The 27,744-nt window shown below is 33.2% G+C and overlaps 1 protein-coding gene and 1 long non-coding RNA gene across 4 annotated transcripts in view; one reads left to right on the plus strand and one right to left on the minus strand.

Annotated features, from left to right (window-relative positions):
- Positions 1–27,744, minus strand: part of tmem63ba (transmembrane protein 63Ba) — a 105,917-nt gene that overhangs the window by 32,135 nt on the left and 46,038 nt on the right. For 2 of the 3 annotated variants that reach the window (XM_039739111.1, XM_039739112.1), the window contains 10 exons: positions 20,881–21,079; positions 20,550–20,629; positions 16,775–16,816; positions 13,529–13,619; positions 12,322–12,359; positions 10,446–10,588; positions 9,014–9,065; positions 6,613–6,721; positions 4,270–4,340; positions 2,925–3,005 (listed from right to left, as the gene is read on the minus strand). In XM_039739111.1, the coding sequence (XP_039595045.1) occupies positions 2,925–3,005; positions 4,270–4,340; positions 6,613–6,721; positions 9,014–9,065; positions 10,446–10,588; positions 12,322–12,359; positions 13,529–13,619; positions 16,775–16,816; positions 20,550–20,629; positions 20,881–21,063 (890 nt within the window). In that variant the 5' untranslated portion in view covers positions 21,064–21,079. The remainder of the gene's footprint in view (positions 1–2,924; positions 3,006–4,269; positions 4,341–6,612; positions 6,722–9,013; positions 9,066–10,445; positions 10,589–12,321; positions 12,360–13,528; positions 13,620–16,774; positions 16,817–20,549; positions 20,630–20,880; positions 21,080–27,744) is intronic. The other variant, XM_039739113.1, reaches the window with a different exon arrangement.
- Positions 1,610–6,531, plus strand: LOC120517033. Its single transcript, XR_005630967.1, has 3 exons — positions 1,610–1,649; positions 2,732–2,824; positions 6,117–6,531. It is a non-coding gene; the product is annotated as an uncharacterized LOC120517033 (long non-coding RNA).

Below are 27,744 nucleotides of genomic sequence, written 5' to 3' on the forward strand. Positions count from 1 at the left end.
ATAATGAATTTTGACTTGTGGACAACAAGTCCACAAATTATGCAAAAGTCTTCCATACAGCCCTCACTCCCTCCTTCCCTTCTCTCTCTTTCTGTGGTAATTTTCCACTGCAAGACTAATGTATGTGCATACTCTTGCACTTTCCACCAGAGGTGAGTAGTGAAATTAACTAATTTTCTAATTTTTAACTTGTGAAATACATTTGTAAAACTCATTGTTGTTGGGGCCACTTTGTGCGACAGGGAAGCATATCATGTTAATATAAATCAAGTTCACATCCACTTTAAAGAATTAAATGTTAGGTGATTCTTGTATCATTTACCTGAAATGCCATAATTAGCAAGTTATTTATTATGTTACATTAAACTATTTAGACTGTATTAAAAATCAGTGTTTCAAGAGTCTGTCATTTACCCAGATTTTTTTTTTTTTTTAAACTTACTTATTTCTAACTGTGCTAAAAAAATTCTGTCATACATACATGAAATGTACCTTGTAACACATACAAAATCCACAATTCTTTTATTAGCCAAAAGTTAAAACAAGACTTTACACTGAAGATGATGCTTAATTTTGTCTGCTCAGTCCCTATATTACTTGTTATGGGAAGTCTCACTTTAACAGGCCCAATATAAGTGAGTCTGGGTGTGTATGTGAAGCACTACTGACTCATTCAGGGATAGTCCTGACTTGTGCCTGTTGCAGCTTGCTTCCAATGGAGGTGTTCTGCATAAATAAGTCAATAAGAATGTTAATCCATTTTCATATCTAAGAATGTGACAGAAAAAAGATCACCTACTTCACTTTTCTTTTTACTTTAGGTATGTTCCTAAAGCAACTCTGCCAATTGTGCTATACAAAAAAATATATTCAATACACTTTGATTTACTTGACATTCTCAGTAAGTCTCTGGAAGATTAAATGTATAACATAGAGAATTTGATATACTGGGTGTTTGTAAAAGGATTATCCTTTAGAACACAGAATATACAATATGTATCTAATTTTTTAAATTAAAACAGCTTAGATCAGTGTTCCTTTAAAGCAAGAGTTACCAAAGTGGTTGATATCGATCCCCTGGGGTCGATTTGAACTTTCTAGGGGTCGATAGTTTCAATAAAAAAAATTGGGGTCAATGATAGCAAAAATAGACCCCCTTACTACTGCTATTTTTTTGTTACTTCAAAATATCTATGATTCCAATAGGTACCTAATTAAAAAGTAAAATGATTAAAAAAAAACATTATTTTGATAAAAAGCACTTTACATACCAAACTTGCGAACTAAAAGGTAAAATGTGTCATTAAAAGAGTCACATATAAGAATGCATGAAAATACATGTAGCACAAACATGTCTGTGCATTGTCTTATCGAATGTATTAAAGCAAGTGTGGACATGAAAAACCGTTGCATGTCCGCACTTGCTCGCAGTGGGACGAGACAACGGATATTCGATATTAGCAGAATCTATCAGTCTTGTATGGTCACGCTTTCATAAAACACTATAAATTGGTTCATTTGATGTAACATGTACTAATTTGTGATTTGAACTTTGAATATAATTATTTATTGAGGAGCAGTATTACAAAAAAGAAAATCAGAGGACACAGTTTATTTATTTGAGTTTCAACAAAACTCTTCTGTTTCAAGTAAGTACATACTTTATTGTTTTTTTTAATCACAAGGGCTGTCAAAATTGTTTGTTAATAAAAGTTTTTATTTCTTCAGATAATAATATGACTGAACCAAAAAAGAAATGCAGACAGTACAGCTTGGACTATTTGTACTTATTTTGAATTTACATATTTATTTCATAAATGTCAAAAATGTAAAAAAAAACTCTGCTCATATTTTTTTGCTTTAATTTTTGTTAGTGCAGGTTTCCATATTAAATGTTGCACAAGATAATGCCATATTCCGTAGTCCTTTTATCTTTTTCAATCATTAATTACAAGTGATTAAAATGAAAAGTTTGATATCCAGTGAAATATTTAATATTGAGTACTGTACAAATTTATTAATTTGAGTAAGTAAAGTAAATGACTAGGGGGTCGACAGTTTTAAAAGTTTTTGGTAAAGGGGTCTGTGGCCGAAAAAAGTTTGGGAACTCTTGCTTTAAAGCCTAGTCTAAACATTGTATATGTTGGTGAGGACTAGCTTCCATGATAAGCAACAATTTATTTTCTTTTTTTTAATTTTATTGATTTTACTGTAATCATTCCATACAAATAGATCAATTTTTACAAAAAAAATAGGATTGAAAACAAATTGACCTACACCCCTGAGAAAGAGAGCATGGCCAACGGACTAAACCTTAAAAATAGTAAAAATGAATAAATTGATGAGTTTATTAAGCGGATACAGATAAATGGAGAAGAAAAAGAAATGGGAGAGAATCTACTTCCTCGGTGCTTTAAGAGCTTATTCTAAAATATTATTGATTAGATCCCGCCAGGTTTTGAAAAAGTTCTGCACAGATCCTCTAAGTGAGAATTTCATTGTTTGCAATTTCAAATAATATAGAACATCAGTTACCCACGGACTTAAAAGAGGAGAGTTAGGATTCTTCCACTTTAGCAAAATAAGTGTGCATGCCAATAGTGTAGTAAAGGCAATTTGCAGTTTGTTTGTCCTTCTCCACTTTGGTTTTCTTCCAGATGTGCTTAAACACAGACAAGCAGCTATTTCAACTATACATTCACAAACTGCACCCTTTTTCTCCACCCTATAGGTCACTTGTGTATGGAAAGAAATATTTCTTTAGTGGTAAGCAATGCCTCCACTGGATCATGACACCACAGACAGCAATAATGCAGTTTCTCAGGTGTGTTTAACTATTAAAAAAAATTGTTCTTGTAATATTTAGCAGATCAGAATAACATATTTTTCATAAGTCAAGCACATATAATGTTTACATATTTTACCTTTCTCCATCCAATGCCATTAGCCTTGCCACATTGTAACAGAGTCGTGCTTCTAGAACTTTGCAATTATTATAAGCTTGCCTGAAAAATATCACCAAAAAAAAAAAAAAACATGAAGAAAACTTAAATCTTACTAATAGCGAACATGTAAAAAATAAAATGCTGTATAACCTCGAAAATCCTCTTTGTTTTTGATGCCTACAATACTTTCATTGAGTATTATGAGCTATTAAAATTGATATTTATGCTAATTTTGCTAAATTTTGTTTTAGACTTATTACTGCATGAATATGTTTATTTTTCTGCCTTTACATTTAGTTCATACACAACTAACATGCAATGTGTGTTAAGATATAAAATGTGGTTGACATAAATACAAATAGGCTACTCGTCTAGGAATGCTTACTTACAGTATAATTAGGACTATCATTAACTCAGGAACTAACTTGACACAATGATACACAGTACATGGACCTTATTAGCCCCACCTCACCAAAAAAAAAATCTATTTAAACATCAACTTCATTGGAAACTTAAATTTACACTAGATTGAATTACATTATCTCTAACTCTATCATTATGATTAACAATCCACATACTCAAATTCATAATTAAAATGTTTAAAATAACACTTCTCATTAATGCTATACTCAGTTTAGCAAAGTGTGCAACTACAACAATGCATAAAACGTCATAAAAGGACTATTTAAATGCACTTATTTGATGATGATGCTTGTCTGCAAGGCCATAAAGCTACAGTAATGCTCAGGTAAAGGTAGCAATTTGACCAAATGGTTGAAAATATATATAGATAGCATACTCTGCAACAAAGTGATTTTAACTTGTAGGCAAGTAAGGCCATTTATAAGATTTCAGAGAGAATTTATTTATTTTTCATTGAATTGTATTAATGGGTAGGCAAGAAAAAGTACAAAGAAGAATTGCACCACAACATTAAGTAGTGAAATATTGACAACACATTATAAAAACAGCTCTATTAACTTAATAACATTAAGATTATGTCTATTATTACCTATTGATTTTACACAAAACATGAATTAATGAACACATTCAAATTAATATAAAAAATGTACATCATATCAAAGCTAAAATGGTCAAAGCAGATCAGATCAGATATCTACTTATTTACTACCCTGTTTGAACCAGTGTTTAGAAAGAACGTCTTTATCAGTTAACTATAATAGTTCTAATGCTTTCTGAAAGAAACCAAACATCTTAAAGACATCTTGGCATACAATGGATACAATTTCCCAGTGATACTTTAAAGAAAATGGTATGGCCAGAGTACTGTTCAACATTAAACAAATGATGTCTTAATACTTACTCAAAGTGACGTTTTATCTGATCTTCTGATGCATATTTTGATATCCCAATAATAAATAAGGTGCGCTTTACCTATAAAAAACAGGTTTATTAGCTTGATCTGGTTTATTACTGAATATTAAAAAAAGTTGTTACATAAATCTTAATTTTGCAGTAAAATTAAAGCAACAAAAATATGAAGTGCAATGCCAGCAGAAGAACATCCCAAGCATCTCTTCTGCTGCAGTGGATATCTGAACAATGTTTAGAACAACTTCAACTAAAACATAGCTAGTCCTGTTGTGGACTCTAGAGTAATTATCTTATGCTTCAGCTGTTGTTAATGATCCCACCACTGGAAACATATTGGGGAAAAATGGTATCAATGGTACTTCAGCAACACTGCAGACAATTACCTCTAATAAAAGTGTGAATGCATACCTCATGTTTAACAAATGGATGATACTGAAAACGTCTTGTATAAATGTCTATGGATATAGAAGTCAAAATGTGTAACTTTGTTTTAAATATGGGCCAAAATGTGTTTTGGAAAAAGTTGTGGTGAAAACTGGTCAGAGGTGGTGTTCAGTCTTGCTGAAAGAAGGAACAACATCCCAAAAAAATACTTTCTATGAAATTGTGGGCAGGGACATTAAATATTGAAATATAAACATTTAAATTAATTTAAAAAAAAATACATCAGAAAAACCTTACTATTATGGCACATTTTTGCTGTAGGCCACACACATGTTGGCTATCATAGACAAAGAAGGCAGCATCTCCATCACAAGATGGTGCAAACTTTCAATTTTCATGTGAATTGCCCACAAACTGACAAGTACTGACAAGTTTTGTTAACTGGCCTTAACACATAAAGATGGTTAAGTGTACTGGGAGGGGTCAGTGTCATTTTTTTTTTTTTTTGCCATCATTGAAGGAAACATGAAAAAACATATGTTTCCTCTGTATCAAAGGATTCTTCACTGGAAAGTAAATTAACATTGTTAAGTTAAAGTTGAGCCCAGCAGCCAGATAACAAATGGAATTACAAGAAAATCTAGATCAGATAGGTAAAGAAAATGAAAGTTTTCCAATAACCTAGTTCAGTTTTCCTCAAAATAAATTCTAAAGTACTAGTGTGCTTCCTGGTTTTCTTCACAATTTACTTCACACTCCTCAATATTATTTGGTTACTTCTAGTTTTAATGTATCAATACATAATTACCGGTCTAAGTGGAATTTAGAAAACATTTTTAAACGTTTTTAGTTACAAGAACCAATTAGTGTTCTTAGCAAATTTGTTAAGATTGTCATTTTTTGTTCTGTCACAATGTCTGTTATAAAAGAAGCACTTGATTTTGAACCCTTCGTGAGTGGATGTGTTTAATTTAGGACACTTGTTATTTGCACCAATTGATATTACTAGCATTTTGGGAAATGGTTAAAAGAAGTTAAAAAAAAAACAAAAGCTGCTTATAAGAATGATCAACTTTTTTATATTTAAAGAAAATTAATGAATATTATATATCAGTTCTTAAAAGCAATGACAATGCTTCCCCATTTCAGTCCTAGAATTGCTTTAAATAATGGAACGGTTTATAATACCAACATCAATAAGTGTCAATGTTTTTAAACCTAAAGTAAAATATGTAGAATTTTATTAACACTGATGCTTGGCAAACAAAAAAACTAAAGGGCATATTTTCACACTCTCAATTTTGTATGTCACCAAAAAATCTAGCTAAATTAAGAAATATAATGGATGAACCAATAAAACTTTTATGTGATAATGCTGAATTTGGAAAATACTTTCCACTGACTGTGTTTTTTCTACTAACTTACTTTTTGAATTTGATTTCTCTACTGCAGGATTTTGAGAAGCCACATCCTAATACAGCTGTGTCGAGCACAAAGCAGGAATCAGCACTAAATGAACTTACCATTCATCGGCAAATCAATTCACTTCTAGAGATACCAACTAACTTACCATGCAAGGAAAACTCTTGCAAACACAATGAGAAAATATATAACACAGAAAGTAATTGGGACAGAAATTAAACAGTGGTTTTTTTTTTAGATGAGAGGTATAGTATATTATCATGTAACTGAATTACATAACTGGGGCTAAAGGTATAAGGCTAAGTTGCGTTGGAAGTAGGGAAGAATCTCTTCTAGAAAACAACTGGAAAGAAATGATGCTTAGTTTTGTATATAACATAATGTTGATTCACTTTTTTTAGTATTGTTTTGCTTTATTTTGACTTTCAGTCAAGGAAAAGCTACATTGTAGACACACCTAACATCAATTTCCTTTTAAAATCACTATACATTATTTTTTAGAATTAATTTCAGTTGATAAGCTTACCAAGTCATCTTCTTTGTAGTGCATTTTTGAGGTATGTCTTCTCATACTATAGACAGTTAACAGGAGATAAAGGAAGGCAAAAGATGTGTGTAACCACAGCAAATTATTCCTGATAAAAGAGAAAGCAATACGGATAAGAGTGACCTTACTTTGATAAAAAATGTAAATGTTGAAAATGTTGTTAATTAAAAGGGTTACTAGTTCTTACACCTTTTAAAACATTAATATTTTTTCTCACAAATGTATTTCATCTGAAATGTTATTATTCAAGCTTGTATAAAATAATTAGAACATCATAAGTGTCTAAATTAAATGTTAACAAGTTCATTTCTGGAGGGTTGTAGTGGCTTCAGGTTTTTCTTCCAGCCCAGTTTGTTAATTAGAAGTCAGTTGCTGCTCATGCGATAATGTTGTACTTCACCTTGCTTCCTAAGATTCCTAATCATTAATTGCACCATTTATCTGTCACCAGTTGCATATACTGTTTTTAAACCGCTTCTTGTTTTCTTACGTAGCTTCCAGTAAACAATGACATGCAAATAACACAGGACCCAGAAGTACATTTAACCTGATCTCATTTACAACTATGTGTGTTTTCTATTAAATATTTGGAAAGAAATGGAAGAGAAAGTAAAAGACTGAGAATTGCTAATCTGCTGATGCCTACAAATAATTTAGATGATATCATCAGAAGGAAAAAAAAATATAACATAATAATAATGTAATGTCTGAGAATTAAAACCCATAACATTAGACAGCAACATCTTTTAATTGGAAAGATTGACTTCTAATTAAGCAACTGGTTTGGAACAAAAACCTGAAACCATTGCGGCCCTACAGTACAGGACTAATCTTGGGGATGGCTGGACTAAATGTCTGCAAAGATAACAGATGAACTGCCAATTATCAGTTAGTAAAACATAAAAACAGGTTATCGAAAGATCAGGTATTCTTTTGGACATTATAATAAACAAGGAGAATAAGGGAAATGGGTAGCTTCCTAGCTGGGAAAAAGTCCAAAAAAATAAACCATTGCTGTTTTTTTAGTTAAATAATGCAGCACGGAAGGTAGGGTCTTTGCTCACATATTTTTCAAGTTGGTACTGTTTTGAATGTGTCTATACATCTTTTCTTTATGCTTCTTGTTGGCAACTTTTTATATATTGTAACATTAGCATTTACTCATGTACACATATCGTACATATATTCTGAAATATTCCACAATACAGTATTTGCTGACTTAATCTCATTACTATATTAGATGGTGTCTGATTAATATACTATTTTAAGGGGGAAAAGGCCTGCCAAATACTTAGACAGATGGAGTGATAGCAATGAGCTAACAGTAACAGGAGAGAAAGTCACATTATAAAATTAGAAGCTTTAAAATCAAGTGATTACTTTAATCTATTTTGAATAGGACAATCTGTCAAGTCAAATGCCAAATAAAAAAAATTGCTTTAAGTAAACTACTTGCAACATAAAAGATTATTTTCTTTCATAACTCTGTTAAACAGTAAATTAATCAGATACCATTATATTTCAAAATAAATGTTACCAGCTACAGAGTGCTTCCATTCATTAACTAATTCATGCAAACATCCAAGTTAACATTAAATCCTAGCAACAATTATCTGCGATTTGTACAAGTTGACACCAAGAAACCTTGTATGAATTCCCCTTTACCTTCTGTACATTCATGCATTGTTTCGTAGCACCTCAGTGTACTGTAAGGCAACTTCTAAGATCATGGCTTACAACTTAAGGGAAAACCAGATCACCCCAAAAAACTTAGGATATAACCAAAATGTCAAAGCACACACATACTTAAAATCATACTGCATTAATACCCAGCCTATCACCTTATGCCAAGCATTATCTTTACATTTTAAAATCTTGGCACAATCATTTTAAAATTTCATAAAATACTGTGCTAATCAAAATTCTCTAGGAAAAAAAAAAAAAACAGATTTAAAATAAATGATTAAGATTCTTTGGAAGATTTGGCACAGTCATTACAAGCGAGTAACAGGCTTTGTTAATCAAAAATTCTAATTTCAACAAGCATTTATCTTCAAACTATATGACAAAGCAACAAACTCAAATGTGATTTACATACAAACAAGAGTGCAGTGTAACCATCTTTAAATGTATCATTCCATAATAATACCCAAATACACGTATAAAGGAAGTACACAAACTCACCGTGAAGCAATACAGAGCTGCCAAATGACTTAAATCAGTGTTTTAAGAATTTGTAGAACATAATGATCAACATATCAGACAGAAGATACATTTTTGTAGGGCGAATTTAAAAAAAACCAAAATCTACTAAGATACTTTTGACTAGAAATATTAACAGCAAATCAGAAATATAAGAGATCAGTGTTAAAATACTTACTCAGATTTCAAGTTTGCTATAGTGGTTCGTCCAAAACTATAAGCATTATTTTCTGCAAAAAAGGGAAAAAAACACACATATTTACCATATGAATTAATTACAAATGACACTTTAGTTCCTATTATGTGTAAGGAAAGAAAATCTACCCATTTCATATATTTACTGTATATAACCTACAAATACATATTTACATTTGATGGTCAAGAGTCCTGTCTTCCATTGAAGAAGGCAATTCCACAAAGCATTAGTTTAGCACGGCTTTCAGTGCACCAATTTTTACGTATGTACAAATTTAACATTATTTTAGCAAAAAAGCATGTGCTTTGTAACCTTTGAGCATGAGACTGAATAACTGACATATGGATTTTGTGATACAATTAACACGAGATTTCTTCTGTCCATGCACATTTTTTTCATCAATTAATGCTGTATAGAACTGATCAATACTGTCTTATATTACTGTATATCATAAACCTTCTCTTAATTCTGCATAAAAACATAAAATTGATGATTTTCTTAATCATCACTATAAAATAACATAAAAACATTTTCATTTTTGGGTGATTCAGGATCTTCACATAATCTTATATAGTATACAGTATGTTTTTATATGGTGGCTTATCAATATATTTTTAAGACTGTATTGCATCAAAAGATTATTTCTTGCTTCAGAATTTTCAATTATATAAATGAGAGTTAAAAGAATACATTACAAAGAGTTTAAATGTTTCAAATTCAACAAAAGTAACAGAATTTTGAACGGAAATGGTCGTTGACAAAAGTCAAATAAAATATCACTGAATACATGTAGTCAGTCAGTCATTTTCAAACAGGCTAATTTCACTGCCATATTGTCTGTAGTACTAGTGTTAGCCATTATTAATGTAGAGAAAAGCCAAGCAAAATGACACCTTTTATTGTCTAACTAAAAAGATTACAATATGCAAGCTTTCGAGGCAACTCAGGCCCCTTCTTCAGGCAAGATGTAATACAGAAACTGAAGTTCCCTGTGTTTATATCCACACATTAGGACAAGAAACAACATCGGTAAATCTTTAAATGAAAAATCTTAAATGTAAAAATTTAATAGATTCATTCAGGCTAAGATTAATTTAACAAGAGAGAGAAAAACAATGTATGTAAAGATCTTCTTTAAATTTTTTTTTTTTAACCACAGCTGTTGTTTATCATGCAGAAATGATGCTACATTAATGTATTTACTGTACTGTATTATATTTTTCTATTCTTATTACTATACAATTAATAACATTCTAAATAATTTTAATATTATTATGCTTGTTTTTCTGGTAACTGTTACAAAATACTGTTCATGCAGGGATTCACTGTACTGGCTAAAAAGGAAAATATTTCTTTATAAATGTAAGTAATTATTTTCTTATGGTCACTGACACTTTGACAAAAGATAACATACCAAGCAGATCTCCAGAAAAGTTTACAGGCAATACTATTCCCACAGACAAAACTCCCACAACAACCAACAGTCCAATGATATGCCTTTGGAAGGACAGATAATGAACAGCATCACCACCACACTTTTCTCGGATCTCCTCATCCCTGTAGATGAATCAAAAACTAATCAGAATCACAAGACAGTAAAAGGCAACAACACCACAATTAATGCTTTGAATAATTTTCAGAATGTGCATAGTGATTAACTTATAAAAAAGGGTTAATAAAATTAGATTTCCATCAGTACAATAATTATCTGAGCCAATTCAATTCAGCATGAACTCTATTAAGGAAGAAAATAGATAATCCATGTTGGGTAGCTATTTGACTAAACATGTAATAGGAAACCCCAAATTTAAGTCTTAAAATAATGAAGTGTAGTCATAATAGGGAAAGCAAGTTAGAGAAACTAGTTCCACTGTATCAGTTTACAATATATGACTCTATTAAATCTCTAATACTAATTACTAAGATACCTCCTTTAAAGCAAAACCAGCCACATGATTTTCACTAGAATCAAAATAACAATGACTACATTTTTTCTTTATTGCAAAAAACTACAGTATGAATTCCTCTTACAAAAACTCTACTCTAGCCTGTAAGGAGAGTCCATTAAAATTAATATAGATGTTCTGAAGAATTAGACCCCTGTTTACATAACTTTTTAAAATCTTTTCTTCCTATTACAGAAATCAGGGGAGTGTAAGCAAATTTCAGTACCACTAAATGCAAATGAGGAATAACCACAGTACAATATAAATCAGAAGAGGTAACGCCATAGTTGCAGTTGTTACCAACACAGTATATAGTATAGTAAAGGCACCAATGTCCTTTAAAAGTTAAAAAGAAGATGGACATGCCCAGTTCCATTGTTAATAAGACCAAATTAAAAGAACAGACAGAAAAAAAAAAATAAAGATTAGCATTTCAAGAGGATGCTGGACTTAATTCTTCTACCCAGCCCAAACATGCAGTGATCTAATCGGCTGTAATTGTAGCATTTTTAATATTGTTCCCTTTCCTTCCCTCATTCCTGCACTGATTTTGTAACTATAAGTATGACTTAATTCTGCAAAACTGTGTAAGCTGAATTGTGCCTTCTTGATTACAATTTCTTATGCAAGATTAAAACTTGTGAGTGTTGAAACAAGTATTAAGGACACTTTAAAGTCACTTAAAACAATTTTAAAAGTGATAATCGTTTACATCTTAAAAGAAAAAGTGTGAAAATAACAATACTGTACAGTTTTACTTTATCCTTTGCTTATAAAAAAAAAAAAAAACACCACAGTGCTTTAAAGTAGAAATATAAACTAAAAGAAGCACTAAATTTAATGTCTTACACTGAATATCATACATTCGGTGAACGATTAATCTGTTTAAAGAACTGAATAAACACTCCTCTCAAAACTGTGTTATGGACATTTCTAAGGATATTAACTTGACATGCTGTCAATCAACTTCTGGGCCAAATCCTGACTCATGGCAGCAGCCCATTCTTGCATAGTCAATGCTTGGAGTTTTTCAGAATTTGTGGGTTTTTGTTTGTCCACCCACCTCTTGAGGATTGACCAAAAGTTTTCTATATTGACTCTCTGAATAAACTTAATACTTTATGTCTTCAGTGCTAAAAGGTGAAAGTCTGCAGCATAGTACAGAGAAAAACAAGTGTTCAGTGATTCGGCTGGCACATAAAATTGCTTTGATCATTGAGTGACAATTCAATATAACCATTAACTTGTGTCATGATGCTCAACACTTTATTTAAAAGTTCATTTTTAGTCAGTGTCAAAACTGATAATATTAAGATCATACATTTTGTAATAATATGAACTTACTTTATTCTGAAGATGGCAGTCAACCAGGAACAGAATCCCTACAAAAACAGAAACACAGGCTTAGCATATATACAAGTAAATCGACTCAGAATTACTTATTCTTGCTTCTTCAAAACAACAAGCAAGTCAACAAGAAATTATTTTCTGTCTCTTAAAAATAAATTAATTAATTTGAATTAAACACTACATTAGTAAGGCTGCAGTAAATAGTAAAATTTTTGCTACAATCATTAAAACATTGTTTCAGCATACAATTAATTTTTACAATAGAATATGGATTTATTCCCTTTATATGATTAAAGGTTTATATTATACAAGGTCAAACCATGTGTTTCACATGTCCGTAATGATATAAAAATAATAATTTGAAAAATACTTAAAACTGCCCATATCATTTATTCAAGTGCTAAATTGTGTCTATCTACAGCATATATACCAATGGCTTGTGGACAGGCTATTTGTTTCTCAACATTTCAGTTAAGAAAACTTGAGACACCGATTGGCAGCAAAGGTGCCTCTTATTAATACAAAAAGTTTAAATGACAATGGAAATAAATAGATCATTCGCCCCCTTTACATGTTTGATTTGGTTTAATACGCTCTAAATTAATATATTTCAACAAGTACAGATTAAGTATATCTTTGCATATCACTGTTCCTCCGCAGAAAGAAAACCACAAATTAAAATATTAAAGGAATTTAAATCTGTTTTAACTAGGCATTAAAAAGTAGCTAACTTAAACCAGTAGCACTGTCCACGATTCCTTGCCTGAGGTGAAATCACACCTAACAAGTGCAGTTTCTGGATATTTGTCACGTTGAGGACGTCAGATAACAGGATTAGGAATCACAGAGAATGACAAATTACACAACTCTGCAACAAATTTTCAGCACAGTTGCACATTTCTAAAGTGTCACAAACTTGCCGCATGTAGTTTATCTGAAGGTTCTCCAGCTATGACTCCTTAAGTGGCAATCTCTGCCCATTTATTTTCCTTTTTTAATTCTACTGTGACACATAATCATCTTTTTCTCACAGTTCAAAGCACTATAATTCCTTCTTTCTTTGTGACTGCACTGTATACATAATACTTTCAGTTGAGAACTCATTCATTGTCAGCACACACACAAGCCTTCCATTTCAACTTGTCACGGCAAGTTGTGAAATAAATAAATCATGAAAGTAATGAAAGAATATTCAACTTACATAGTCTCTTTGGTCAAAGTCTACTGAACTAGAGACTGATGTCAGACGTTCATATCTGTCCGGTGTTTCTGAATGAAGTGCTGAAGCAACACTAAAAAAAATATACATAAATATTAAGAAAAGAATGTTTCACAAAACAGAATTTTCTTGGTCTACATAAAGCGAAAGCTTTAGCTTTGATGTAGTTTTTTGATAGATAGATAGATAGATAGATAGATAGATAGATAGATAGATAGATAGATAGATAGATAGATAGATAGATAGATAGATAGATAGATAGAAACAGGATATGTATACAACTGCAAGTTTTTACTCATATTTAATGTGTTTCCAAAATGAATGTATCAGAATTACAGCAGACCTGTCAAAAAGCTACATCAAAGTTAAAGCTGTTGTTAATAATATTAACTGTATTGTTGTGTACAAATGTTTATTTCATTAAATTTAAATGTTACAGGTACATTGCAACCTCAGTATTTTATATAAACTACAATATTGCGCTTTAATCTGTTTAAATAAAAGACTCAATTTTTTTAAGTGAGAATTTTAAAATTTTAAATAAGAAGCTGATTTACAAAGAAATGGCAGATTTATAGATCATGTAATAAGCAGCAGAAGAAACTACGAAAGTTCAAAAAGAAGAAAAGAGTTAGTTCTTAGTTGTTAAAGTAAAAGACATGCCCCACACTAGTCACTGAAGATGTTATTTTGCCATTTAGTGAAACAGAAGTAATCATATTCCAAATTCACAACTGTCTTGTCTCAGAAGCCCTTCATCTGCTGACTTTATGTGCAGTCAAACTTTAACATACTAATGTCACTTTTTGCTTATACAATTTGATTTAGGGTTTTAACTATTAATGTTAATACTATAAATCTTTGAAATATAAGATTGTGAATCATTAAAAATAATATGAACTCTTGAATTAATCTGTCCTAAAATGTGATCCGAAGTTTGCACCAGTTTTTAAAAATGGATAAAAGCCTCCAACACACAAATGAACTTTTTGATGATGTTACTTAACACAGTCAGATCAGAACACACTTTTGTTTATAAAATATGGTTTGTATGTAGAAGGTCCTGATCAGAAGAGATTCCTGAGGACTTCTGAAAATAAAGTGGTCAATGCTCATGAAACTGTAAATGGTTAATAAAATTCTTAAGACATTTTAAACTTCTACAATCTACTGTTTGTCAGATATCATATAAACAGAAGATTCTACAGACAAACTTCTTCCTTGTAGGTCTGAATATACAAGAAAGTGAAGCCAAATACTAACTGTGGGATACTTCGAACTTGTTTTCAAACATTATTCCAACTACTGCAATGCATCACACAGTGATATTCATTCATTCATTTTGTGGATATAGTTTTCCAGCATAAGGTCATAGGGCCTGGGACCAAAAAGCAGAAATTAACCTTGGCTGTATCTCTAGTTGAAAGCAAAGAATGGGCACTTGCTAATGCATACTCCATCACTGGGATGATTTACATCCCTCGATAAATATAACAGTATGTGCTTTGCCCATAGAAGGAAAGAGCAGCACCTAAAAGAAATAAATGTGACTTATTAGAATACATACAGATTCCACACAAAAGGTAATCTGACTAGGATAAAATTAGAACCCAAGTATTGTGAGGCAGTAACAATGATATATGTGCTTTTCATGTCACCCTGGATAACAGCATTAATAGAATTATTCCACATAGTATTTTTATTGTTAAGCAATAAACTGAATGCATATTATACATGAGCATTAGTTGAAGCATTTGCATAAAAAAGATTTATTTTTACATAGATCAGTGGAATAATGGCATCATGCTGCTCTTTTGTACATAAAATATAATATAACAGAATAAATGAAAAAACTTCATATATTTAAAATACAGAATCTAAATCCTCAGTATGTCTTTCACAGGAGGCATATTACCTGTCTAATTATCAGTGATGAAAAGACAGGTATTCTGGAAATGCACAATTGTATAAGATAAAAGTGCAGATTATATAGAATATCTGAAGTTTATGTACTTTAAAATATTAATCTACATATCAATTAACTAAGAATTAGTGAATGAGGAAAAAAAAAGAGCCTTTGGCAATTGAAGGCTTGAAGGCATCCATATACATAATATCTGGTGTGCTTCATCATCATCACTAGTTTAATGGCCATTTTCTAGGTTTACTCAGGTTACCCCCTATAACAAATAATTCTTGGAGTGCAGCAGGCTATAGCTTTTAAGAGCAGTCCAAGGTTTACAATTTACTAAAAGTAATGACAAGTAACTACAGGGCACAACTTTGTTTACAGTTTTAAGATTAGGTTCAAAACTTGCTTTCATTAACAACAATAGCAAATAATGAATTCTCACAGAAAAGGAAAATTGATGACCATCCATAAATTATAATCTGCCTATCGACTTTTTAAATTTGCTTAATCAAAATTTAGACTCGTAAAGAGTGTGGCAGAAATTAAATCTGAAGGGCCAATGTTTCTTTGCAAGGTAACTTAGAGTCACCAATTAACTAAACCTGTACATATCTGATATGTGGGAAGAAAGTCACAATGCCTAGAGAAAAACTTTGCACACAGTTCCCAGGCCAGTATTCAAACCCAACTTCAAGCTGCTATTAAATCTGAACAAACTGGAAAAGTTGTGGGCCCAGACAGCTGTTCTGTAGGATTTTACACAGAAATCTGACAAACTGGATTAATTAAACCAAGCTGGATTTATTAAAGCCAGAGAGAAAGACTCTAACCTAAAATAGTATATCATTCTCATATTTCTAACTTGCCAAGAAAAATAAAAACCTAACAGAATGCAATCCTGTTAGACATCAGTGTTAAGATTATGGTCAAAGCTCTCACAAACAGAAGCCAAAAAGTGCAACTGCAAAATAATAGTAATACTTTTAGTGGATTTGAGTAATTAGACTTAAAGCGATGACAGATCTTCTTAACAAGCAGAAAATAACAGAAAATGTATCACACGTAGGGTTATTTGAGCACTGACTGATAGAATAAAACACTTAATCTAATAAGGACAATTGAATCAATTTGCTGGTTTCCTTTCTTATTTGAAATGTATAAGAATGTATAAGAATATGATAGCACATCTTATTCAGAAAAAGACCAATGAAATGTTAGAGGAATTCCAGATACCCTGCTAGACCAGATATAAAGAAAAAATGCAAGGTGAATAAAAGGGGAAAAGAAGAAGAGTTTAACACAAAAGCTTAACATACTATTCCCGTTCTTCTCTGCAATCTCTCTGATTCCGTCTCTGTCTTAAAAATAAAACATAAAAGCAAACATTTTAAAATAATAAGGTACATTAATGAAAATGTAAATCACATAAAATATGAAAATGCAGTAATTCCAACCATGTACATATAAACCGAAAAAAAGTTTTAAGTTATTTCAGATGGCAAAAATATTCTAAAACTAAGAACCAATCATAATCTGATGAAAACTGTTTTTTTTTAATTAGATCACTTCCATATGTCAAGATGTTTTGAATAATGCAGGGGTACTGCCTTAAAAATAAACAATGATTTAAATATAAAGTAATGGTTCTGTTTTTAAGACATTGTAATATCAGAAAAGCATAATGAGAATTAAAATTTAAAGAAAGAATTAAATGTGCCAACTGATGGAAAACAATTGACCAATTAAGAAATGAAAAATGAATAAAAAATACCAGGTAATAAATAATTTTTAATAAATAGTATTAAATATCAAATTGCGTAACATTCAGCAAAACACACTCCTGAAAAAAAAAAAACAAAAAAAAAAAAAACAACCTTTTACTGTACACATGAAATTTAGGACAACAATACAAATTAAAATAAAAAAAAAAAATCACTGTGTAATAATTTAACCATCTTGACATATATTTGAATTTATATACATATAAATATTTTAAGTGACACGTAAATAGCAGACATTCTAAAATAAATAGTAAAGTTAAGAGTATATTGGGTGGAGTGGTTGCTCTGAGGTAGGGATCTGCACTGGTAATCGGAAGGTTGCCAGTTCAAATCCTGTAAATGCCAGAAGTGACTCTACTCTGTTGGGCACCTGAGCAAGGCCCTTAACCTGTAATTGCTCCGTCCTGGGTATGACGTTAATCTGCATTCATTGCTGCAAGTTGACCCTCCAACCTGGGAAAAACCTAGGGGTTGGTAGCAGAAAAAAAAAACCTCACCTAAACTAGTGTGGTGTTGAGGTGTCACCCGTTGCATGGCTGCCCTCACGTTGATTTGTCATGTGGTGGGTGCGGCAATGTGCTGTATCAGCGTGTGCTCCTAGCCCCTCTCTCTATGAGTATATTCTAAATTACACAGGTACATTCAACTAGTATATATAGTATATTACTATATAAAAGCACTAATGAAGTTCATTTGAGTTAAATCATCCATTGACTAAAAAGCTGTCTAGGTGTTTTAATATAATTCACTGAAAAGAAATTAACCTGAATAAGAAGCAAAAGACAAAAAAACTAAGTAGAACATTTAGTAGTGAGAAGACCCTTTAATAATCACTAAAAGTAATGTTGCAGAACAAAGTGGACACTGCCCATTCTTCTAGGTTTTTAACAGCTGTGGTCCCCGGCCGGGGCTGGAGCCCGGCCAGGACGCCCAGGAGGACGTGAGGAGGGCGTGTGCCTCCTCCAGAACGCGAGGGGGCGTCCGTCCTGGTTCTGTTTGGAGCCATGGGTCGAGGGCATGGAAGTCCTACCCTGTAGGGGCCCGTGGTCACAGCCAGGCGGAGCCCCGATGCCGGTTTATCACGTGTGGTCCTCGGCCGGGGCTGGAGCCCGACCGCGGCGCCTTAGAGGACCAGAGGAGGGCGTGTGCCTCCTCCAGACCGAGTGGGGGCGTCCGTCCTGGTTATGCAGGAGGCCTCGGGTAAAGGGCTTGGAAGCCCAGCCCTGTAGGGACCCGTGGCCACCGCCAGGCGGCGCCCCAATGCCTTATTATTCCAGGGGCCCGGCACTTCCGCCACACCAGGAAGTGCCGGGGAAGACAACAGGGGACACCCGGACGGCTTCCGGGTGCGCAGCCGGCACTTCCGCCACACGGGGTGTGTCCGCGGAGATTGCGGGAAGCAGCTGGAGCCCATCCGGTTCCTATAAAGCGCCTCCCTCCAGTCATTGACAAGAGTCGGGTGGAAGAGTGGCAACGTCTGGAGGAGGAAGGAGGCAGTGGGAAGAAAAGAGAAAGAGAAAGAGAAAGTAAGAGAAAAGAGAAGAAGAAAAGAAAAGGCATTGGAGTGGCCTGGACTAAGGAGTATTGGGGTTGGTGAGCGGAATTGTAAAAGAATAATGGAAAATAAACCAGTGATTGTGGGTGACATGAACGTGTCTGCCTGTCTGTGTCCGGGGTGAGGTTCACAATGGCGCCCAACGTGGGGCCCTCTGTCTGTGCCAAGGCGGGGACCCCAAAATAAAAATTTTGTGAACGGCCCGAAGCAGCAGGCAACCGAAGCGCTCACGGCCCCAGAAAGACGCGAAATTCCCCAGATCGCCACCGGAATGCGGTCGGATGCCTACCTGGTGCGGCAAAACTTCAGCGGGCGTTGCAGGGGTACAGGGGTACATGCTTTTGTAATTTTTTTCTTTCTTAATTTTTTCCTAAAAGATGGAGATTTTTTTTTTTCTTTCTTGATTTGTTCTACAAAAGTTGGCTTATTAATTACTGTCCACTTTGAAACATTTAATTAACATAGGTCAATATCAAAATGGTTCAAGACAGATCAAAGTACTCTTGAATCTATGAATAAAAACAGATGGAAACGACTCAAATGGATTACAAATCACAGTGTAGCTATGTGTATAACACATTGATTTTAAAGATAGTCCTAGAAGTGCTTTATTTCAAGTACAAAAAATACAGATACAGAGCTGTTTAAAAGCAGGCATATCCCTATTTTTTTTTTTTTTTGTTTAATCAAAACTAGTCCCTAACTTTGGAGGAAAAAAGGGGAGTTGTGCCCACAAATATACATTGTTTGGAACTTTGATTTTTAAACTTTTCCCTGTGACATTTTTGCCAGCAGTACCGTAGAGGAGGATGGGTGAGCAGGTCTGTTTTGTGTTTAAGGGGAGAAAGGTCTTTTACCAATTTTCACTTTAATACCAGTAAAACGAACACTGATCATTGCATATAGAATCCTATGAGAAAAGAATCTATTCAGTCAGAGAAGCAACAGCAAAAGCTGATGTTTACAACAATAAGAAATAAAAAGTTCATTGTACAACCATACATAAATATTGCAGCAATACACAAAGAGGTGTCATTGTAGCCAACAAATCTGAGGACTGGTACAGAAAAGAGTGGATTAGTATAAAGATGATATTAAAGTATGTTTCTTTCAGCCTACAGGATCTGAAAACAATAGAAATGTCTATTATCCCATGATATACTTAAGCATTATTTGGTAAAGCAGTTCAATTAGAATAAAAAAAAAATTACCACATTATACTGTTCTGGCTTATCAAGCATTAAGAAACACGTACACCATAACATTATCTGTACTAAATGCCAAGATAGAAATTAACCCAGATTTTAATTTTATTGTGAATATGTGTAAGAAATCATTTAACCTGCCTTTTCTCTGTCTGTCCAGAAGTGAAAAGAAAAAAATCTAAGTAATTTAAATCATTGAGGGTAATCAATAATTAGTGATTTACATTTTTAAGATGTTTGTTATTGTCTGTGGTGTGAATAGACATTAACTTAGGGTAAAATGGTTTAGCAAACGTATGCATGACAGGCCTGCAAGTGCAAGAGATGTCAACAAATGTCAAACTAGAAATGTCTTTTAATGTTGACTATCTTAAAAGTATTGGAAAAAGCCTTGTTTACTGCTGGAGCATAATATACTCAAGCTTCCACCAGTATATAGAACAAAGTCAAATTACTACACTGAAGAGTTGATCGGGTCTAACCCTAAATATACTAAGCACATTATTTAAATTAACAGTCAAATCAAAATAGTAAAGAAAAGGTTAACTACCTGTCTGCATCTGTCACCAGAGCAAGGCGCCCATAGTCCCAAGCAACCTTTCTCAAAATTGAAAATACAAACAGCAAAACCTAAAAATATGAAGAGACACATTGATCAATGCTAGTAACAGTTTGCAGTAAATCAAAAAATCTATTTAAGGCACATACTAAATGAATCCAGTAGAAATAATTACACTTGCATTGTAGACAGGAAATAAAGAATTTTATTATCTAAACATTTTCCATCCATATTAATTGGGCACTGGCAATGATTAACAACCAGACTCTGTTCTAAATTATTTACATACTAAACCGTACAAAATGTCTCAGAATATACTCACCAGAAAGCACATAAAGTCCAATGCAAGCACAGTGGGTACACCTCCAAATGGCAGGCCCTGCAGTACAGTGCTGCGGATTCTTGCAGAGTAGCAGTATTCCTTATTAGAGTTAATCCTGGTACTACAGTTTCCCGAGCATGTGCTACTCCCTCCATCCATGGTCATGGCCAACAAAGTGATCATCTTCAGTTCAGCATTTCTTTATCAGAAAAAAAAAAACAAAAAAAACAATTATAATATGGTTAATGAATACAGTAGTTTTCCTGCTGCCTATTTTGTAGTGGCTTAGGAGAACAGCTGCTTCATTTGACCACAGTGCTACACATGGAAAACATAAAGCTTTTCTACTAATATAAACTAATATAATAAACACTGATGGACAATACTATACCTTAGTTTTTTGCCAAAAAAACAATGCATTGTCAATCTCCTCTTTTATTGTTTTATTTAGAAAACTAAGTAGCTCTTTAGCATGTTATCTCTTCAAGGTAAGTGGTGAAGTTTTATCAAGAAAAGATTAACAGAAGGCAGATAACTCAGCTGCTTGCATGTAATAGTGTGCCAGCCAATTGTAACTCTAACCCTAATCAAATATACTTTGTTACAACAATACAATAGGTTTATATTAGATTAACTTTATTAATCCTTAGTCACTGTATCAAAAAATACAAAGATGTACTACCTGCTATGCAACATTTTACCTAACCAACAATTAGCCATCAGTTTATGAAGAATGCTTTTTTCAATGTAAAAAAATTATCTATTGTACATCTTAAGGATAAATATAAGAAAGCCACAAATGACCTTTAGATGATGCAGTTCACTGTTTTACAAATATTTTGTAATTGAGAATGAATTCTCAGAGAGAACACTTCGAACAAACATGGAGAAAGTGGTTAGTACCTGTGTAGCTCATTGAAAAAGTGCTGCGTGCCTCCTGAAAAGTGATTAAATTAGAAGCAATTGTCCAATGTATATCTGCATGCCTTTGATAATGTCATTGAGAAAAGCAAAGCAAGTGTGAAAAGAGATAAAGTATTGTTTATGCTACAAAGATATTTAAGAATTGGTACCTCTAGAAAAAACCCTATTGAATTAGTGGGATTTTTTAAACTAGCTGTTTTCTTTAATTAGTACCACACATGCCTCCAATTGTGCAATCAGTCATTCAACCTATTTAAATGGAGAATAGTAGTCACTCTGCTGTTTGGTATCATCATGTGTCCCACCCTGAACATGGTCCAGAGAAAGCAAAGGAGAGAATTGTCTAAGGAGATCAAAAAGAAAATATAGACAAGCATGATAAAAGCAACGGATAGAAAACCACCTCCATTAAGCTTGCTGTTCCTGTGGCAACAGTTGCAAATATTATTAAGACGTTTGAAGTTTATGGGACTGTAGCCAACCTCCCTGGACATGGCCGTAAGAGGAAAATCAACCCCACAATGGGCACTAGAATAGTGAGAATGGTATGGGCAAATAAAAGCCAAGGAAGGACAACTTCCAAAGAGATACAAACTGAACTCCAAAGTCAAGGTCTATCAGTGTTTGATCGCACCATCCGTCGCTTTTTGAGTGACAACAGGCTCAATGGAAGATGACCCAGGAATACTCCACTGTTGAAAGAAAAATCTAAAAAAGCCAAACTGGAATTTGTTAAAATGTACATTGACAAATCACAATGATTCTGGGAGAGTGTCCTTTGGACAGATGAGACAAATTGGAGCTTTTTGGCAAATGACAGCTCTATGTTCACAGGCGAAAAAAATGAAGCTTTCAAAGAAAAGAATACCATACCTACTATGAAACATGAAGGAGGCTCGGTTATGGTTTGGGGCTGCCTTGCTGTGTCTGGCATAAAGTGCCTTGATTCTGTGCAGTAAACAATGAAATCTCAAGACTATCAAGACATTTTGGAGTGAAACTTAATGCCAAGTGTCAGAAAGTTCAGTCTCATTCACAGGATAATGAGCCAAAACACAGCTAAAAGCACCTAAGAAAGGCCAAGGACAAAACGTCAGACTGTTCTGAAGTGGCCTTCTATGAGCCCTGATTTGAACCCTATTGAACATCTACATGCAGTCTACTCGTGAACAGGTGCAGAGGTCTCATTGACAGCTCCAAGAATCACTGGATTGTAGTGATTGCCTCAAAAGGTTGTGCAACAAAATATTAGTTTAAGGGTCCCGTAATTTCTATCCATGCCATTTTCATTTATGCACCCACAACAACTCACTTTTGTTTATATAACAATTCGAACGCTGGTCTCCTTCAATATACTCCCCATTTGCAATTACGCACTGATGCAGTCTTGGTTTCCACTCCAAGGCATGGAGTAGATTAGTTCATCCATTGACTCAAAATGCATTCCTTTAAGCATCAATTTCAATTTAGGAAAAAAACAAGCACATGAGACATGCAGTCTTCCCCAGAAGTCTCAGTAAACATTTGAAAAGATTCCGTTGGTGTTTTGTTCAATTTAACTAAAAATTTTAAATTGACATGTTACTCAACTTTTAAACTTAGCATGATTCCGGCACACAAGGGGAAACGCAACTGCATTAAATGGTGACTGACGATCAAATAAATGGAAAAAAGTGTGGTCGTTTGTCATGCAGGTTTGAACAGGTTTAAACCTTCATGGCAAGTGCTCACAATCAGTTCTCACTAGAATAGAAAGAGATAGAAACAGTGTCTCAGTATTTAATAGACATACACATTGTGTAGATACACAAACACACACATATAATATACACACAAAGACAGTACTATTTGAGTATTTTTAAATTTTATGTGGATGTAATATATACACAACTATGTACAGTATATAGGCCATCAAATAAAACAAAGTTCAATGGCAGACAACTAGAAAACATGACAGAATAATCAAAGAAGTTACATATGAAAACTCCGATAAACAAGGAAAGAAGATAATGTATTTACAAACATTCAGGTATAGGAGAAATGTTTCCACAGCCTTAAATTAAAATTTGACTAAAATAGTGAGAGAAAAAAATAAAGGAAGTATACCCACATCTTCAAGAAATACTGTGACTTAATTTGCATTTCCAATACTACACACATTAAACAGAATATTCCAGATAGTTTGGACCACCTCCAGATTGCATACAGTATTATTACAACCAGTTCATAGAGGATGCCATGTCTTTTGGAATTCATACCATTCTGGAGTATCTGAATAATACAAACTGCTATGCCAGGGTACAACACTGTTGGACCATCAAAGCTGATGAACAAATTTCTAAACTTGAGAATTTGTGTCACCCAAATATAATGGGATTTCCTAACTAACAGTTCCCCTGTATGTGAAGATTGGCAGCATCACTCCCTTCACATACATCCTTCACACAGGCATCCTGAAATGTAGTGTGCCAAGCCCCCTAATGTACTTGCTGCTCATCTATTCAAAATCCATCATTTTGAAGATGACACTACCATTATAGGCCCTCATAGACCTCATCACCGACAACGATGAGACAGCTCCAAGGGCTGTGCCTTGTGACACAGAGCAGTGCCAGGACAAACAATGACCACCTTAATGTCAGGAAAACCAAGGGGATGGTCAAAGATTTCTAAAAGGAGGAGGCTACTACTATCCACATACACTTGAAGGGATACAGTGAAGTGGACAGCTTTAAACTTCTTGGAGTCACTAGCACTGACACAAATCAAAGTTCTAATTTAAAATCCCATCTCTGGAACGAGATTTGTGAAGTTTGCATATACTGTATTGTTTTCTAAGTTAAAACAGTATGACCACATGAACTGGAACTTTCTCTGGAAGACTTTATATGTGCTGGGTTTTTGTGAGGGTTACATTAATATAATCATGATGCTATACTCCCCCATCCCAGGGTGGTAATTCTAACCAATTCAACGATCTCACAACTGTTTTAGATTCAAAGATGTGCCTGACAAGGATGCTGCTTATATGCCTTTAGTCTCCCACTCAAGCCTTTTGTCATCACTCATTGAAATCTTCACTTAATTACCCCTTTTGCTGGTTTAATAGAATTTCTATATGTAAGGATGTCTTGCTTTAACTTGGCAATGTCCTTTCTGATACCCTTCATCTTTTAGATTGCTCAGCACTTTTCACACCCTGTGTGGCTACAAAAGTAGCTGTTCTACATTGTCTCTTCTTCTTTCTGTTAAATTCTCTTTGACATCATTATGTTTCTGTTTTGTCCATACTTCCAGTTGGATTAAATACCTGCCAACTGACACATCCTTTTTTTGCAAGATAATGTAGTATACATTTATCATTGTATATTTAAGAGTGTCGAGCAGTCAATTTCATTATGCTCCTTTCTCCCATTGTCATTTCACACCAGAATACATTTCACTTTGTCATAATGAAATCAATTCAGAGCTTTGTTTCTACTGCTTCCACTTACTTAATTAGAATGCTATTCAACTCCCAAAGAAATTGATTTAACTTTGACCTACCCAAGACCATGTGGCAAGAAGCCTATTTTTCATTGATACACCAGATTTCTTTAAAAGAATTACATTATTTACAACAAGCATAGGCAAAGTCTACAGCCTTCAAGGAATTCTGCCCACAATTCTAAGAACATTTATGTAACAGTTACCTAAATGTTTACATCAGATGTCTCTGTCATCTAGTGCTAGGAAGCAGCTACACCCTGTTTTACACAAGACTAAAAAAATATTGTGTCAGAACCATAGACTCACTCCCTTCTGCTCCTCAAGAGATGTTAAAATATTGGTAAAAATTTATATTCTTGATGTTCATTACTGTTACAATCCACAAGATGTTATTTTTGTAGTTAGGGTAGACTTTTGGGTCTTGGAAGAAATTCTTTGAGGTTTAGATTTGAAAGTGTCAGAGGTTAGACTTGGGGGTTTAAATAAGGGCATGAAATGTGGGTTACCATGATTGTATTACTTTTATTATCTGATATGTTATCTGATAATGTTTGCTTTGTTATTTTAATAGTAAAAATTAACAAAAAAAGATGTGCTCAAACAACTGCTTTCATATTTGTGTTTGATTAGAGAGCAGAATATATATATATATATATATATATATATATATATATATATATATATATATATATATATATATCTGTGGATAACTTCTATTTTCACTTATTTGTTGCCAGATACTCTTAAAGAAGTGTATTTTTTGTAATTAGTTTTTTGTACTTGAGTTCTTTTTCAAGAGGGTACCTGATTGCTCATGCCCAGATTTCTTACTATACCTTTCAAATGTAAATGCGACAACAGAATGCAAACTATCCATGTAACGCTGTCAAGTTGGTGAAAGGATGGTTTCTTAGCGTGTTGACACCAATTCTCAAACAAGGAGGAGGAAGTGTGATGATCTAGGGGGTTCTTCTGCTAGAGGCAGAGCTGGTGACTGGCACAGGGCGACTGGCATTCCAAATCAAAATTGTTACCACATTTTGGCTGTTATATTAGCAAAAGGTAGCTACTTTGATGAATCAAAAATATGAATAAAATTTTGTACACTTAATGATTCCTTGACTTTTTTTTTTTTATTTGCTATCGTTTATTTGTTTTATGTCTCGATTTCATGAAACATTAAGACATTAAACATTTCCATAAAAACAGAAGAAGCTGCAGTGTTCTAAAACTTTTGACCAGTAGTTTACAACCACAATACTTTAAAATATAACACATGCTTACTCATTTTATTGGTCAAATTGTGATCCTAATATGTGAGGTGACAATTATTTTAAGCTTGATTTAATACTATTTGTTTCATTTCAGTAAGTTTTGCCTAGACATCTTTTTTTGGTTTGCTGGCTTAAGAAACATAAACCTATATATTAAATTCCATAAATCAAATTTCCTGTCTCATAAAATAACTCATATTTAAATCTATAGATTTAACTTTAGCAAAGCTGTATCTTTAGATGTAGTAATTCTGTATTTTGTAATTACCATAATCTATACTTGCATTTTAGCTGCACCTACACTCAGTAAAGAATGTTATATAAAAACAAATTGTACTGTAGGTTATGCACAGAACATTTTAGTAATTTTAACTTAATACTTAATAAAACTGGAAATTCTATCCTTGACTGTTAAAATGAAACTAGTTAATAAGCAAAATACTCAATTATGTTACTAAAAGTACCCATTCATAACATTTTCAATTGATCCTAAATGATAAGCAGAGTTCCTGTAAGTTATAAGTGGCCATTGTCAGACCAACCATATTGATGAAATCAGATTTAGACCTAAATATCATTCATAATTATAAACCAGTTTTAATTATACCTGTTTCTTTGTTCACATAAGCAAAAAATCAAAAAACTCTCACAGCTACACTGTTACCTTACTCACCATAAATTATTTGAGAATTTATCTGTTACATTATAGGAGCTGCCTTAATTTAAGTTGGAAACAAACTTTAACCATATTCTGAAAGAACAAATCTTTCACTTATTATTGTGACAAATTCATCCTCAGCGTTTGACACAATGAACCATGCAATTTTATTGTACAGGCTTGAAAATTACATTTACACTTCAGGCTCTGTTCTTGTGTGGTTTAATTCATAATTTAAAAATGGCTTCAGTATATACAGAAATGTGATTATGGTACTGGCTGCTCTCAGGATGTAAATGAGTTGTTTTCTTGTTGAAGTTCATAATCCAAATTTTTAAGTAAGCTGGAACTTGTATTAAAAATGTCTGTTAGTAGAAATTTGTACAAAAATGTACAATGCTTTATTACTTATTAACAAAATACAGCAGCAGCAAAGTACTGCCTTAAAATTTTTATTAAGAAGAAAAGTAAACCTTTTTAAACTGAGGGAAAATATAATAATAATTATTTGTTAAGGAT

This window comes from Polypterus senegalus, chromosome 16 (assembly GCF_016835505.1).
Source record: "Polypterus senegalus isolate Bchr_013 chromosome 16, ASM1683550v1, whole genome shotgun sequence".
In the NCBI taxonomy this organism is placed as follows: Eukaryota; Metazoa; Chordata; class Cladistia; order Polypteriformes; family Polypteridae; genus Polypterus; species Polypterus senegalus.